The 17,035-nt window shown below is 47.1% G+C and overlaps 1 protein-coding gene across 1 annotated transcript in view; it reads right to left on the bottom strand.

Moving 5' to 3' along the window:
- MATN2 (matrilin 2) overlaps nt 1-17,035 on the bottom strand; it is a 155,753-nt gene that overhangs the window by 91,438 nt on the left and 47,280 nt on the right. Inside the window, exons 3-4 of the mRNA XM_082674458.1 lie at nt 11,906-12,475; nt 1,696-1,818 (exon numbers count right to left, since the gene is read on the bottom strand). Of these exons, the coding sequence (XP_082530584.1) occupies nt 1,696-1,818; nt 11,906-12,475 (693 nt within the window). The remainder of the gene's footprint in view (nt 1-1,695; nt 1,819-11,905; nt 12,476-17,035) is intronic.

Consider the following 17,035-nt stretch of genomic DNA (forward strand, 5'->3'; position numbering starts at 1 on the left):
TCCACCCAAATCAGTCTGTCTGAACCCAGGCAGTTTCTGCATCACACTCTTTGCACCCACAGCCCTAGAACAGGAGGGAGCCAAGGCCAGACTGACACTTGGGAGAGCCTGGGGCCTCAGGACTTGAGGTGGGACCAGGCGGGGACTGGCAAACTTGCTGTGTGGGGAAGGCCCAGCTCATGACATCAAACTTTTTATTTTTTAGTTGCTGGTCTCGAAATTCCTCTGGATTGACTAAGCCAGACCATGGAAAGTGGACATCGGCAGATGCCCGGATCCCAGCGGATCACCAGGGCAGGCCGCAAGGAGAACTTTTTGCGCTCCGGAGAAGGGAAGGGCAGGATGGGAGTTAGCAAGGTAGAGGCAGGCTGAGTGCTCTGCAGAGAAACGCTGAGTGGGAGGCTCCTGGAGAGGATGGGGCACGTCTAAGAAGATGTTTAGGTTGTTTGCTGAGCGGTATGTGAGGCAACCTTGCCTGGGCTCCCCCAGTCCTCCAGTAAATCCTATTAAACTCATGAGCATATGGTACGAGTGATTTTCGTTGTGGAAACTGAAGAAGGGTCAGAGGTTCAAGCGGAAGGCCAGGAGGATTCAGGCTCCAACAAACAATCTGGCATCCTGGAGGAGCCCAGAGAACACAGGGTCCCCCAGGACTTACATAGCCTGAGGGCTTTGGGCTTCTACAGGCCACAGAACCGGAGAAGTCAAGCAGATGTTCCCTAATCTTGGGGGTCAGGGGGCCCCTAGCCAACCACTCTCAACCCAAAGTGAGAAGACAAAAGGAAAATGTGGTTTGGCTCTATAAACGGGATACTAACTACAGCCATTTGTGCAAACTGTTTTCCATTAGTGCTTAATTGCTTACCACGCGGTATAATAACAATTACGCATTGCACGACCTACATGTCAGACTAGCTGAGTTTTATTTGTCTCCGTGTGGGCCAGTCTTCCTCATGTCTTGAGGAAGTCCGGTTGTCTGTGGGCTAACACAGTGGCTTTATTTATAACTTGAAAAAATATTATAGGCACAACACTCAGTGTATGCGTAATTCTCTCCTCTAAGAGGCGGATTACCTCATGTGCTTCAAATGTCAGTATGTTGTCTAGTTGGGGGCTTGGCCCAAAAAAGAGAATGTGCGTTCTATTACACTTTGTATCTGTTTGTCCTTTTCTATTTAGGAGATCTATAAAGCATCCCTCACCAAAGCAATGAGGTCCCCACACACCTCTAAAACAGAACTCGAATCATCATTCCCAGCCAATGTTAGGAGCTCATCCTAAATCCACGCTTCAGGGAAGAGAATAAAATACAGAAACAATTCCTCAGGGCACAGTCAATAGAGACAGCGGATGAAAAGGCTCTTCCGCGGTTCCCCCTTAAGAACAGCTTAGAAGTAAAGGACAGCAGCTCACAAATTCAAGGAGGCTATTTCTGAGAATGAGCCTCCAACGATCTTCCAAACTCTTCCTGATGGCCTACTGTGTGCCTGGCTCTGGCCTCGGCGCCGTGAAGGCAGAGTGGGGGCCAGGGGTCAACACAAAATACACGAGTTACAAAACCTCGTTTCTGTCCTTAGGGAAATGATGACTTGGTTGGGGGAGGGGCCACAGATGAATTAAATGGGCCCAGATAAAAGAGGAGAAATTGGGAGAGCAGAGGAGGACAGAACAAATATAACAGCAAAGCAACCTTACTTCTGCAAGTCGTCTGATCCGAGTTGAGGATGTAGCCTTGTTTGCACCTGCAGACATACGAGCCAGGAGTATTGATGCAGAAGTGGGCACAGTTATGCTCCAGGATGCTGCACATGTGGACCGCTGAAAGGGAAGACATGGCAAGTTAAGGCAACGATGATGCCTTCTCTAACTCCATCCCCCTCGCAAACATTCGTCCAGAATCTACGCTGTGAAGGAACAAGCTGCAGTCCCTACCTTCAAGGGGTAGCCTCTGGTAGGACCAGACAGTTCTACATAAATGCCAGCAGCAACATATACATAGAGGGCCGCAGAGGGTCAAAGGGAAATGATGTTAGGCTGAGCCATATGAAATTGCTGATATCCAACTAAAAATAGGTCAAAAACGACCTACAAAAACAGAAATTTCACAGTGCAATTAATAATATCCAGTTGGTGGGCAGAAGGATCAGAAAGTTTGCTGATACCAGGGGTGGCTCTGACTAGCACGTGGACTTGGTAGGCAGCAGCAGGTTTGGAGGAAAAGTTATTAGTTAAATGAGGATGTGGTAAAGAATCAACAGTTTCTCAGGATCATAAATCCCAAGAGTGATGTAATTTTTTAATAGGCAAAAGTATTATAAAAATTTTTGGAGTTAAAAAATGCACTCATATGTTTCCATAATCTTTATGTCTCTATTTAAAATATTTCTGGGGCTTCCCTGGTGGCACAGCGGTTGAGAGTCCGCCTGCCGATGCAGGGGACATGGGTTTGTGACCCGGTCCGGGAGCATCCCGCATGCCGCGGAGCGGCTGGGCCCGTGAGCCATGGCCGCTGAGCCGGCGCGTCCGGAGCCTGTGCTCCGCAACGGGAGAGGCCACAACAGTGAGAGGCCCGCGTAACGCAAAAAAAAATAATAATAATAATAAATAAATAAATAAAATAAAATATTTCTGGACGGACCTAGAGTCTGTCATACAGGGTGAAGTAAGTCAGAAAGAGAAAAACAAATACCGTATGCTAACACATATATATATGGAATCTAAAAAAAAAAAAAAAAAGGTTCTGAAGAACATAGGGGCAGGACAGGAATAAAGACACAGATATAGAGAATGGACTTGAGGATATGGGGAGGGGGAAGGATAAGCTGGGACGAAGTGAGAGAGTGGCATGGACATATATACACTACCAAATGTAAAACAGATAGCTAGTGGGAAGCAGCCACATAGCACAGGGAGATCAGCTCGGTGCTTTGTGACCACCTAGAGGGGTGGGATAGGGGTGGGAGGGAGACGCAAGAGGGGGGGGATATGGGGATATATGTATACGTATAGCTGATTCACTTTTTCATACAGCAGAAACTAACACAACATTGTAAAGCAATTATACGCCAATAAAGATGTTAAAAAAAAATTTCTGGGACTTCCCTGTTGGTCCAGTGTTAAAGAATCCACCTTACAATGCAGAGGACGCGGGTTCGATCCCTGGTCAGGGAACTAAGATCCCACATGCCGCGGGACAACTAGAGCCCACGTGCCGCAAACTACAAAGCCCACGCACCCTGGAACCTGCGCACCACAACTAGAGAAGAGAAAACCTGCACACCACAACTAGAGAGAAATCTGCTCACCACAACGAAAGATCCTGCATGCCTCAACGAAAATCCCGAGTGCTGCAACTAAGACCCGACGCAGCCAAAAATAAGTTAAATTTTAAAAATAATAATAATGGGGACTTCCCTGGTGGCACAGTGGTTAAGAATCCACCTGCCAATGCAGGGGACATGGGTTCGAGCCCTGGTCCGGGAAGATCCCACATGCCACGGAGCAACTAAGCCTGTGCACCACCACTACTGAGCCCGCCTGCCACAACTACCGAAGCCCGTGCGCCTAGAGCCCGTGCTCTGCAACAAGAGAAGCCACCGCAATGAGAAGCCCATGTACTGCAACGAAGAGTAGCCCCCACTCGCCACAACTAGAGAAAGCCCGTGCGCAGCAACGAAGACCCAATACAGCCAAAAAATAATAATTAATTAATTAAAAATAATAAATAAAATATTTCTGTGTTTAGTTTCTGAAGTACCTCGGCTTTCAGATACACTGATTCTTGCATAAGTCTGTGGGAGCTCATGGAAATTCTTACTGTTTTTTACATCTTAATTTATGACTTTACTCCATATAATTCAACCTGAACATATTTAAAATTAACAAGCATCAGCATAAGCAGAGTACAATTTATGCAAGTGTTGTCATAGACAAAAAGGATGTCCATATGTAGAAATATATTTTTATAAAGCTAAAACAGAAGAGACTTTCAATAGCTAAGGACAATCCCCTCACTCCAGTGCTTAGGAAAACTCAGCTACTGAGGAAATCGATGGCATATCTTAAGTATATGTCCCTTTACTTCAAAGTAAGAAACATGGCGGGCAGTAAGTGAAAGTAAGACCTCTTTATTTCATAATACAATTTAGAATGAGTGTTCTGAGTTTACGATTGACTGTGTTTTAATTCCTGTTAGGATACAAATAATGTTAGGAAAGTTCATAGATTAAATCCAATCAGTCATTTTTACTTCAGAGTGAAAGAAATATCTGGTTTTGTGACCATGGGCTTAACTTCTTTATATTAAATGGGAGTAAAAATGGTACCAACCTCATAAGGGCCTTGTAAGGGTTAAAATAATTAAGATGGTAAAGTGCTTAAAACATAGCGCAGGGGAATACTTGATATACGTTAACTGTATGGTACAAAGGAGAAGCATGGCGGACTTTTGTTTTATTTTACATACCTGGGTTCATCCTATAGATATTCATCTTCACCTTGGTTTTTCACTCAGCATTAATAACAGATTCTATCTCTATTGATATATACTATCTTTCATGGAATCTAAGATGCACCCGATTTCAGAGATGTTAAAGTGTGAGGACACATACATTGATCCTCTTTATTCAGATTCCATATTTGAGAATTTGCCTACGTGCAAACGTTTATTTGTAACCCTAAAATCAATACTCAGAGTGCTTTCGTCATCATTTGTGGACACACTCAGAGCGATGAAAAATTTAGGTCGCCAGCTGAGGTTGAACAAGACGATGCTCTGCATTCTTGTTTCTGCTCTCAGACTGTGAATGAGTATCCTTTTCAAGTGCATTTTTGTGCTTTTTGTTGATGATTTTGCTGTTTAAAATGGCCCCAAGTGTGGTGCTGAAGTGTTGGTGTTTGCTGAAGTGAAGTGTGTCTGGTGCTCCTAAGTGCAAGGAGGCTATGATGTGCCTTATGGAGAAAATGTGTGTTTGATAAATTTCATTCGGGCAAGAGTGATAGTGCTGTTGGCTGTGAATTCAATGTTCAGGAATCAACAATATATAAAGAAGGTGTCTTTACACAGAAACACACATAAAACAAGATTATGTATTGATCAGTTGACAACAGTGTTGGACCAGAGGCTCTGAGGAACCTAACTCTGTATTCCCCCTAGGAGCTGTGGTTCAGTACTTGCTACTTCAGTCAGTGTTCACCATGACGTTATAGGACATAATTACCAAGAACAATGAGAATCAACTGTACGCCTTAGCTTTGATCAAATACATTTGATCTAGTTCATTCCTTTTAATTGCTTTATCCATTGGTCATATGACTAGTCCTCATAATATTTAGCCATTTCCCCACCAGTCCACAGTTTCGCTTTCCCAATGCTGTGATGAATCTTCTTAAATACATCTCCTTGAGCACATGTGCAGTTGTTTCTCTAGGACCGGGTCCTACTTTTTTCTTTTTTGGCTGCGTTGGGTCTTCATTGCTGCGCACGGGCTTTCTCTAGTTATGGCGAGCTGGGTCTACTCTGCGTTGCAATGCACGGGCTTCTCATTGTGGTGGTTCCTCTTGTTGCGGAGCACAGGCTCTAGGCACGCAGGCTTCAGTAGTTGCAGCATGCGGGCTCAGTGGTTGTGGTGCACGGGCTTAGTTGCCCTGCGGCATGTGGGATGTTCCCAGACCAGGGCTCGAACCCATGTCCCCTGCATTGGCAGGCAGATTCTTAACCACTGCGCCACAGGGAAGTTCCTGGGTCCTACTTCAAATAGATATCACCTCACTGTCTTGCAAGGTAGTTTATACCAGCAATGCAGGAGAGTAATGATTCCCACCTCCTCAAAACTTCAGCACTCAGGATTATCAAACGTTAAGTTTTTGACCGTGTTAAGAGGGAAAAATCATTATCCTGTTTCTAATTTGCATTTGCTTTGCACCCTGGAAGGCTCTCTTCTTTTCCTAGGCTGCTGGAGTCAAATTACCCACGGGCACAGAGGCGTTCTTATGCAACTCTCAGCATGTCACTATTTTCCTCCATAATGAAGAAAACCTGAAGTCTAGACAACCAGCAGCACAGCGGTTATACACTGGTATGAGGCCCAAGTGATGAGTCTGCTGCCCGACTTCTCACCGAGACCCTGACAGATAATTATTTTGACAGGAGATGTGAGGCAGAGAACATACCTGCTGGGCAGCAGACAGCACAGTGGTGATGAGAAAGGCTTCTGGAAATAAGACTACAGCTTAGCTTCACCATGACCTTGTATGAATTACTTAATTTCTCTGAACTCCACTTTCCTCACCTGTCAAATAGGGAAATTAAAAGAACCATTGCATAGGGTTTTGGAGAGACAGCTTGTTACTAAGACTTGTCTTGGCCCTTCCGCCTCGAACAAGTGAGGGAAGTTCATGTACGTTGCGTAGCTCTTTTTGGCTTATTTCTTTACCTGTAGAATAAAGGCATGTATGATGTCCAGGGACCTTCAGTACAGACACTTAATTATTTTCTAGAAGCTGCCTTCCTTCTCATTCCAAATGCGTGCTGACTGGGGGAGCGGCTGTGTTGGTGTGAGGCAGCCCCTCTCCTGGCCACTGCTGGGTGTTCAGGGTCTGACAGTCAGAGGCTTTTCTTGGCATGTAGCCACTAGAATTGAGGAAAAGGGGGTTTATGCCGAGCGCAAGCATATCTGGGGGCTGACAGGGTGCATGCTCTCTGCCCCTGGACCAGAGAAGTCCAAGGAGAAGCAGAGTGGGGATGGAGAGAAAGCAAAGCTGTCATTCACTATGCGTCTCCTTATTTCCATGAGTAATATAACACAATCCGCCCTTCTAAAGCTAGTTCAAGTTGAATTTCTATTACTTTCAACCAAAAGAATCCCAAACATTTTTACTAAGGTAGTATAAAAATTTTCCACCTGTAAAATTCTATAGATGAGGAATCGGTGATACTAAGAGCATCTGGCCCTAATGCCTTGCCCTCCCGTGGGGCAGGCCTTTGTGATGTGACTGAAGGGGGCACAAGAGTCCTGCCTCCTACGGTGGCCTGCAGGTGGTCTCACACCTCAGAAGGCCTTGTAGGTGGATGCTGGGTCAAGGCTTTGCATTGGGCGGAAGAAATCACTAATCAGCAGACTAAGTCTTTGGCAGGATTGGATTTTTAACCAGGCGATCTGAATGTTAATAAATGTTTATTAATGAATGTGTGATTGACTAAATGAATGATCAAAAGAGTGGTGGGCTGACTGGGGGTCTTGAAAGGAACAATTACTGGGTATGGAAAGTCAAGGCCTATGGAAGTCCATCTGGCCTCACACTTGGCAACAGGGCCTTGAAGGGCTGCAGTAAGTGTGGACTTTACCCGGGCTGGTTGATGGGAGATGTGTCTTAGGAACACTGTTAGGGCCTTCTATTGTGCCTGGCCTGGGCGGGGTGAGGCTCTTAGGGTAGGAACAACCAGCCTCCAGGCTTTAAATACCAGGCTAAGTTGACAAAGCAGATACCAAGAGGTTAAGTAAAAGCCCTGGGAATTCCCTGGCAGTCCAGTGGTTAGGACTCTGTGCTTTCACTGCCGAGGGCGAGGGTTCAATCCCTGGTGGGGGAACTAGGATCTCGCAAGTTGCTTGGTGCGGCCAAAAAGAAAAAAAAAAAAGGCAGCCCTGCCCAGGTTGCAAGTCATCAGAAGGCTCAGGACAGACATGCATTTTTCAGCCCCTAGATTCAAGTGTCCTCTCTCACTGGGTGGCAAAAATGGTGGGCCCCAGGATGGGTAGGTTTTGGTCATCTTGTAGACAGGGCCTCATTCACAGGAGGCCTCTAAGATTCTCTTGGAGGTCTCGGAGTGGCCTCAGAATGCAAACTCCGGAGCCCTCCTGCCCCCAGCTGTGGCTGGTGTGGGAATTCACTGCCTGTGGGTACAAAGCCACTGCTGTGCCTGAGTTCACGTCCACACAGCCAGTGAGCACAAGAGCCTAATCTCTTCCTAACTGCACGATAAAGGTTCCTGTCTTGATCACTCCTGGAGATACCCCGTCCCCACCAATCCACAGATCCAGCAGCATTTTTCGGTTCTGCCCAAAAGCACACGAGCCTCAGCTCAGCTCCCCTCTGAAATCCCTTCTCTAGGTACACTCTGACCGCCACGTCCCTGCCTAGCCTCTCATCAGCATTTCTCAAGCTGTGGGTTATGTCTCCTTAGCAGGTCACGAAATTAACAGAGACTCTGGACTCATTTTTTTGTTTTTGTTTTTAAATGAAATAGAAAAAACTATTAAAAATATCATTCTTTTCCTGGCTTACTGCAATCGTCCTCCCTACACATCTCTAGCCGGTAAACTCCTACTCTCTTTTTTTTTTTTTTAAGATTTATTTTTTATATATTTATTTTATTTATTTTTGGCTGCGTCGGGTCTTAGTTGAAGCATGAGGGATCTTTTCGTTGCGGCGTGCGGGCTTCTCTCTAGTTGTGGCGTGCGGGTTTTCTCTTGCCTAGTTGTGGCGCGCAGGCTCCAGAGCACGTGGGCTCTGTACTTTGCGGCACGCAGGTTCTCTAGTTGAGGCACGCGAGCTCAGTAGTTGCGGCACACAGGCTTACCTGCTCGGCGGCATGTGGGATCTTAGTTCCCTGACCAGGGATCGAACCCGCATCCCCTGCATTGTAAGGAGGCTTCTTTACCACTGGGCCACCAGAGAAGTCCCCCCTACTCCTCTTTCAAGTCTGTGTAGCACATAGTAGTTAAGATGTAGGTTCTGAGCCAGAATGCCTGGGTTCACACCTCAACTCTGCCACTTAGTGCTATGTGACCTTGGACAAGTTACTGAACTTCTCTGGGTCTCTATTTCCTCTTCTGTAAAATGGGAATTATAGGAGCACCTACTTCACAGGTTTGTTGTGAGAATAAAATGAGTTAACATACGCTAATAGCGCAAAACAGCACATGCACATACTAATAACAATAAGTGTTAGTTATAATCATTATTATCTCTTTAAAGCTCTCCTGGACTCCCAAGGCAGACCCTGGCATTCTTTGATCAGAGGGCCCCCAGTGCCAGGTGACTTCCCAAGGCCTCTGAAGTGCATACTTCATATAGCCAACATCCCATTTCTCTATGATGAGAGCATCTTCCCACCAGCCTGAAACCCTCAGACCTGGCAGGTGGAGGGTAAGAGTTCTGAAGCGAGAGAGACTCCAACTCTGCCGCCTGAAGCCGCTTAGCCTTTCTAAGCCCCAGTTTCTACTTCTGTAAAATGGGATAATAATAGTACCTGCTTCACAGGGCTGTTGTAGTATTCAATGAAATAACATATTGGAAAGTACCTAGCCCAGGACAAAATTGGCTGTTAGCCTCAGAGTGTAGCTCAATAAATGTTTAAGGAACAAATGAGACTTCCAGAACGCCAGAGAACTGCCATCTGCAACATGGTAGACACTGTTGTCTGAGGATTGGAGGGCAGGTCAAAGCTGAGGCCGTCTGCCTACCCTGCTGGTGCTCCGTGTGTCTGACCGTAATCACATACAACATGGTGCACACTGAATGGGGCTCTACAGTTTATAACGCCTGTTCACGCATCTACTCTCCGCAGGTAAAATCCCCAGTTTACAGATGTGCTCAGCATCTGTACAGCTGGCAGGTGGGGTCATTGAAACCTCAGTCTGCCCCTCCCCATCGCAAAGGCTTCCCATCAAACTCCGAGGTGAATGTCAACCTCAGAGCCGGTGTGCCTAGCCTGGCTGGACTGCGGAGGCTGCCTGCAGAAAACCGTTTACCTTAAAAGAGGGATTTCTATCTCCCAATGCGGAGAGGAATGAAATAAGCAAGAGGTTTGGAAGTAGAACCCACCATCTCCTGGCTGCTTGGGAATTCACTTAACAAGTTTACAGTCCTGTAAAAGGGAGGGATGGCATCGTGCTGCCTCCCCAGATTTTCGTGAGGATAAAGTGCGAAAACACAAGAGAAAGTGCTTTGTAAATGTTAGTTATTGTGATCCTTACTGCAGAGGCCCCGGGGCCTCCTTCACCTTTCAAGACAGTTGACAAGTCTGCTCAGCAGAGCCCTGTGATGAGGAGAGACAGGAGCTGGTCTTCTGTGGAGGAGGAAGAGGGACTCAGTTCCCGGGCCCTAACAAAGGAATGAATGAATGGCACAATACTGATGTTTTCTTAGAGCTTCAAGATTACAAAAACGGGAGTAGCCAAACTTTTAATTTTGCTGCCAGGCCATAAAGCACAGAGAAGGTTCTTCTATGAACAAGTCCATATCCTCAGCCTCATTATATTACCTTTCCCTTTGGTGAGCCATTCAGAGAGCTTATAAAAGAACTCATCCATTAACATTTTTCCAAGACAACTGAATAAACACGTCAAAACTGTTACAGAACCAATTTCTTTTTTAAAATATTTCCAGGAAAGAGGGAATACAAATTCTGCAGAAGTCATTTGAAGTCATAAACCTTGAAAATGTTTGCAGTGCATTCTACTGGCTGAAGTTTTCCAGGTGACTCAGGCCACGGCACGCCACAGAGACCCAGCCCCTCTGCGGCGCCAGGGAAATAGCACTTCTGAATGTTTTCCAAGCGACATTGCAGAGCAAAAGTTTCTTTTTCCTTCATGGCGTTGATTTTTTAAGTAAAACTTTTGATTTTGGAGTCAAGAATTAATGGCGTCTCTGCTTTTTGAAGTTAGTTTTCAGCAGAGAATTTTTTTAAAAAGACGTCAAAAGCACACCGTACTTCCTTCCTGAGGCTTTGACAGGGTCGGGGGGAGGTTGGTGGCGGGGGTGGGGGGTGTGTTTCTAGGCTTTGTCACATTCTGAGAACTGGTCTAAAGGTTCCTGCTCCCGGTGAGTTGGAGATGAGTCTGGTCCTTAAGGTCATTCGCCATGCAGACTCCAGGGAAATACTGGTCATTTCAGAATAGATACTTGCTTTTGTTTTCCCATCAAAGAAGCATGGCAGTTGGAGGGGACAGGGACCAATGGGGGTGGGCAAAGCTGGACTGGACACTGTTTACCAGGTCAGGAGGCTTGTTTCCCATTTCCAGGGACCAGTGTGGAGCCTGGGTTGGCAGGCTGGCACCCTGTCCTTCTGGAGGAGAAAAGGACAAGAAGACAGTGGCAGAAGCAGGAAACTGGGGAGAGGGTGAGTTGACCTGCTGGGAAAGCTGAGGCAGGAGCTCGGCTTGGAGGTAAGTGTGGGAGGAGTGTGGCAAGAAAGTGTGAAAGAAGCCTTGTGGAGTGCAGGGTTAGAAAGCAAGATGGGGAAGAAGACCCTTAAAGCAGAAGAATGCAGCTCAAGGACTTGGGGAAGCATGTCCTTGCAGAAGCAGTCGGGAGGCACCTGCCATCCTATCAGGTGGGAAGGTACCAGGAGCACGTGTTGGTCTTCCCCGTACACTGGGCCTCTTTCTGGGTTGAGAAAACATCCACTGCTAGCACCACCATGGGGCAAAAATGCTCAGTATTCCACACCATCCAAGGAGAAGTTATGTTATTATTTTTGCCCTCCCATTCCCATGCTTACTACACCTCATGAATTCCAACCTAGGCAATGCCAGGGCAAGCCAATATGCTGGAGAAAAACTTCCCCTACCTACTGTTACTCGTTCTGCAGTTTGAGTGTAAACGTCCCTTCCTCAGGGAAATCTCCCTGAGCCCCCTGGCCTAGGTCAGGTCCTGTCCTGAATTCTTCCTCTGTTACACTGTTACAACTGCAGTTACTTACGTATTTGTATAACTGCATCCTTAATATGTCTCCTTGGCCAGAGCGTGAGCCCCAAGAGAACACTGTGTCTACCTTGGCCTTTGCTAAACACCCCTTGCCAGCCCGGTACCTGGGACCAGGTTAGCACAGAATGAACACTGGAAGATGAATGAACTCATCCTAACGATCCCCTGAGAAAAGCCACAGAGAAACAGGACTTACTGCACAACTTGTTCTGGAACACTGAGGTCAGTGACTCCATCTGGCTGAAGTTGGCCACCAGGAAGACGTGGTCCTCGTGGGGCTCGCTGCCGATGGCCTTCAGCGTGTTGAAGTCCACTTGGCCCACGCCAATGGCAAAGATCAGGATGCCTGTGTCCCGGGCCTTTGCGGCTACCTCAGCCACCGAGTCCTGGGGCCTCCCGTCGGTCACAATCATTATGACCCGCGGCACGTTCTCCCTCAGTGGCCGGGCACCTTCTGCTTCTGAGAATGCGATGTTCAGGGCGTACTGGATGGCCAGCCCCGTCATGGTGCCCGTGGACAGATGCCGCATCCTCTTGACGGCGTGCTCCACCTCGGACTTCCTCTTGAAGGTCTTGAGGGAGAACTCGTTCTTCACGGTGCTGCCATATTGGAGCAGGCCCACACGGGTGACGTCAGGGCCAATGTCCAAGAACTGCAAGATGTCCACGATGAACTCCTTGACCTTTGCATAGTCGTGGGTGTTGACGCTGCGGGAACTGTCAATGATGAAGACCACGTCTGCCCGCTTGTTCTCACAGGAGCTCTCTGGGGAAAGAGGGGAGGGCAAACGCATCAGAAGAGTGTTAAGCATAAACACACCACTATATATAAAATAGGTAACCAGCAAGAGCCCACTGTACAGCACAGGGAACTCTCCTCAGTATTTTGTAATAACGTATAAGGGAAGAGAATCTGAAGAAGTTATATATACATATATATGTATAACTGAATCACTGTGCTGTATACCTGAAACGAACACGATATTGTAAATCAAATATATTTCAATTAAAAATAAAGAAAAGAAAAGGAAAGGAAAGAAAAGAAGGGTGTTAAGGACCCAGTGCAGGTTGGAAATCCTAGGGCCAGGGATCACCTTTCAAACCTCCCGTCTTCATCGTTTTTCTTCCCCCCTTGGGAAGGTTGTAAGGGTGTATATGTGCATGACTGGGTGATCATGGGTATTGGCAACAAAGATACTATTTCTTTTTACAAGATAAATGAACTTCAGTTTCTAGAAAGTCATCAATGCAGTTTTCAGGTTGGCAAACACCTGAGCAGGGTCAAAATTACTTTATCATTTACTGCACAGCACATAGGCTCGGCTGGATACTGCAGGGAGTATAGAAGACACTTAGCGGGGGCTTCCCTGGTGGTGCAGTGGTTAAGAATCCGCCTGCCAATGCAGGGGACACGGGTTCGAGCCCTGGGCTGGGAAGATCCCACATGCCGCAGAGCAACTAAACCCGTGCGCCACAACTACTGAGCCTGTGCTCTAGAGCCCACGAGCCACAACTACTGAGCCTGCAAGCCACAACTACTGAAGTCTGCGAGCCCAGAGCCCATGCTCCACAACAAGAGAAGCCACCGCAATGAGAAGCCCGTGCGCCCCAACGAAGAGTAGCCCCCACTCACTGCAACTAGAGAAAGCCCGCACGCAGCAACGAAGACCCAACACAGCCAAAAATAAAATAAATAAATAAATAATTTTTTTTTTTTTTAAAAAGAAGACACTTAGGGGGGACGACCCAAATCAAGGAGCTTACAGTCTACCTGGGGAGACTTAATTACTGGAACAAGGAAAGAATAACTAGTATGAAACTATGTGGTGCTGACACTAGATGTTCAGAGAACAGGGATATCAGTGGGCTGGAGTCAAGGAGATGGGACACAAGCTGGCTTTACAGATGCATAGTGTTTGGACTGAGAAGGAACACATGGAGACGGACACATGAACAAAAGCCCAAGATGGCATGAATAGAGTGGATAAAAGAACGAGTGGTAAAGGCCCTGCTAGGAGTTATGGACAGGAATTAAGTTGGAGGGGTAGCATGAAGCCAGTTACAAAATGACTTTAAATTCAGACTGAAATTTGTACATGATGCCACAGGTGATGGGCATAATATGCTTAGCATTATGTAACGTCTCTTCTGTAGGGAAGTTACATAATAAAAAGTCAACTGAGTGGGGCAGAAGTTTGTGGAGAGGATATGGACAGAAGGGAACCCTCCTACACTGTGGGTGGGAATGTACATTGGTGCAGCCACTGTGGAAAACAATATGAAGGTTCCTCAAAAAACTAAAAATAGAGCTACCATATGACCGAGCAATTCTACTCCTGGGAATATATCTGATAAAAAGAGAAATACTAATTCAAAAAGATATATGCACCCCAATGTTCATTGCAGCTCTATTTACAATTGCCAAGATACGGAAGCAACCTAAGTGTCCATCAACAGATGAATGAATAAGGAAGATATGGCGTGTCTGTGTGTGTGTGTGTGTATGTGTATACACACACACACACACACACACACACACTGCAATACTACTCAGCCACAGAGAGAATGAAATTCTGCCATTTGCAACAACGTGCATGGACTTGGAGGGCATTACACTAAGTGAAATAAGTCAGACAGAGAAAGGCAAATACTGTATGATATCATTTATATGTGAAATCTAAAAAAATAAAACTAGTGAATAAAGCAAAAAAGAAACAGACTCACATATGTAGAGAACAAACTAGTGGTTACCAGTGGGGAGAGGGAAGGGGGAGGGGCGATATAGGGGGAGGGGATAAAGAGGTACAAACTACTATGTATACAATGAATAAGTTACAAGGATATATTGTACAGCACAGGGAATATAGCCAATATTTTATGACTATAAATGGAGTATAACCTTTAAAAACTGTGATATCACTATGTTGCACACCTGTGACTTATAAAATATTGTACATCAACTATACCTCAGTTTTTTTAAAAAAAAACAAAAAAACCCACAAAAAACAGTTGAGTCAGGCAGGGGTTTGCAGGGTGGATGATCCAGACCATTTCTGTACAAATCTGGTTGAGAGAGAAACTTAATCTCAACCAGGGGTGGGTGGTCGGGGGAGAGAGGTGGGGGCAGTAGTGGAAATGGAGAAGGTACCTGGCCAAGAAACATGTCAACAAAGGGCACAGTTAAATTGGAAGAAGGTAAATGTCGAAGTCTCTCCCTCACCACCACAATCGCCATACTCATTCATCAAGCGCGCAAGCAAGAAGGCATTCTGGGAAGCGGGTGAGATTGGATGAGATGAGAGGCCTCTGGCCTCACAGGGTGGAGGCTGGGCGTTCCTGCTGGGATTTCTCAGATGTTCTGAGCTATGGCCTCCAGCCCCTCCCTCCCCCTCTCTTTCCCAGACCTCCCACTGCTAAATCCGGATTTGATAGGGATTAGAAAAGGGATCTCAAATGCTTGCCCTAAATCCCGATCACTGCAGCTGCAAGAAAGAGGGAGAAAACCAGAAATGAAGCAGTGAACCCAGTCATTGACATGAGAAGTGGGAAAGGCGGGTGAGGTCATCCCATCCACGCGGGCCTGCCAGGTCGCGACTCGCCCCTGAGCACCTGCACACACACCTCATCCGTTGCAGTCTCACAAGTCTAACAATTTTAGGGGAGGAAGCACGCCCGCATGCCAGCATCATGGCAGAAAGCCAACCTTCTGTGGCACCCACATATAACACTGGAGGCTGGGTGAACTTAAGGTGAGTTTCTCAAACCAGAGCTCCCAGAAACTGCCTTTGAGGGCGCAGGGGTAAGATCAATATCAACCCTGACATTTGCAGGGTGTTTTAACGTCTTTACTCCAGAGAGCTTTCATCATCACTACGGTCTCATTTGATTTCTAGAATAAGCTCTTAAGAAAAGAGCTAGGAGTACCGTACCCATTGGACAGATGAGAACATGAAGGCACTGAGAGTTTGAAAATCTCTTACAATTTAGAAAAAGAAAACCTATATTGAGACAACACCAACACCCACCTCACTGGGTGGTTGTGAGGATCTGAGGAAATGCTGTGGGTAAAGAGCTTAGCCTTGGGCCCAGCATGTGGAAAGCCCCAATGTGTGGGAGCTGCATATGCAGGCTCTGCTCGGCCCACATCGGCCCCACAGTCCACACCTTCCTAGGCCCAGGCTGGGGAGGGGCAGGGCTGCTGCTGCTGTGTAGTTCATGCTGCACACAGGCGCCTGCCCAGGGAAGCAAGGGGCCTGAAATCCAGGCTAGCCCTGAGCCCCAGGGGCTGCGTCCACCCTGAGAGGCACCTGGAGGGAGTGCCTTTCTCTAATTTTCACAGAGGTGTCTATAGTCCAGCACACGGTCCTGGGCCAGAGCACAGCATGACAGACCTGCGTGCCCCAGGAAAGAGGACAAGGGTCAGGACTGAGGCCACTCCAGGAGCCACACCTGCCCCCCATTTCAGCCAGAACTTCATGCAAGGAGAATGTGACCCAATCATCTCCACCTGCTCAGGAGGACCGGAACCAGCCCAGACCCTGCCATGGAGGAGGATATTAATGAAAGACTCCTTGGAAGGGAGAGAGGGATAGAGTCTGCAGACTGGCTCCCTAAGAACTCTCCTCCTCTGGAAATCTTTGGAAGCAGGGGGTCCTCTGGGACTGGGATTTTTACTGTGGGTCTCAGTCATGGTGTCAGCATCCCAGGAAGCATCGCAATCAATTTAGAGGGAAGCCTGGAAGTTCCACGGGGAATTATGTGCTCAACTGGATTAGTTCCCATCAAAACAAATGGGGAGTTTCCACAATGCCTGGCATTCACAAAAACACCACAAAGGTTCGAAATAGAGTTGGAGGGAACCTCCAGAGAGCAGTGATTGTGAGTTGAAAACGACGAGTCCTGGCAGCCCAAGTGACCGAGTTTCTTCAGGATATCTCCTCAGGTCCCTCGAGAGCTCAGAACCACAGCACTGCAGCTTGTCCCTGAAAGGGCCAGTTCAGTGGTTCTCAAGCTCGAGGTGCCTCCCAGTTCCCAGGAAGACTTGTTAAAAACTAAGGTCAGGGCTTCCCTGGTGGCGCAGTGGTTGAGAGTCCACCTGCCGATGCAGGGGATGTGGGTTCGTGCCCCGGTCCAGGAAGATCCCACATGCCGCGGAGCGGCTGGGCCCATGAGCCGTGGCCGCTGAGCCTGCGCGTCCGGAGCCTGTGCTCCGCAACGGGAGAGGCCACAACAGTGAGAGGCCCGCGTACCGCAAAAAAAAAAAAAAAAAAAAAAAAAACAACTAAGGTCACTGGGCCTCACTTCCAGAATTTCTGATTCTGTAGGT

Source organism: Grampus griseus, assembly GCF_964374135.1.
Source record: "Grampus griseus genome assembly, chromosome: 17".
Classification (NCBI taxonomy): Eukaryota; Metazoa; Chordata; class Mammalia; order Artiodactyla; family Delphinidae; genus Grampus; species Grampus griseus.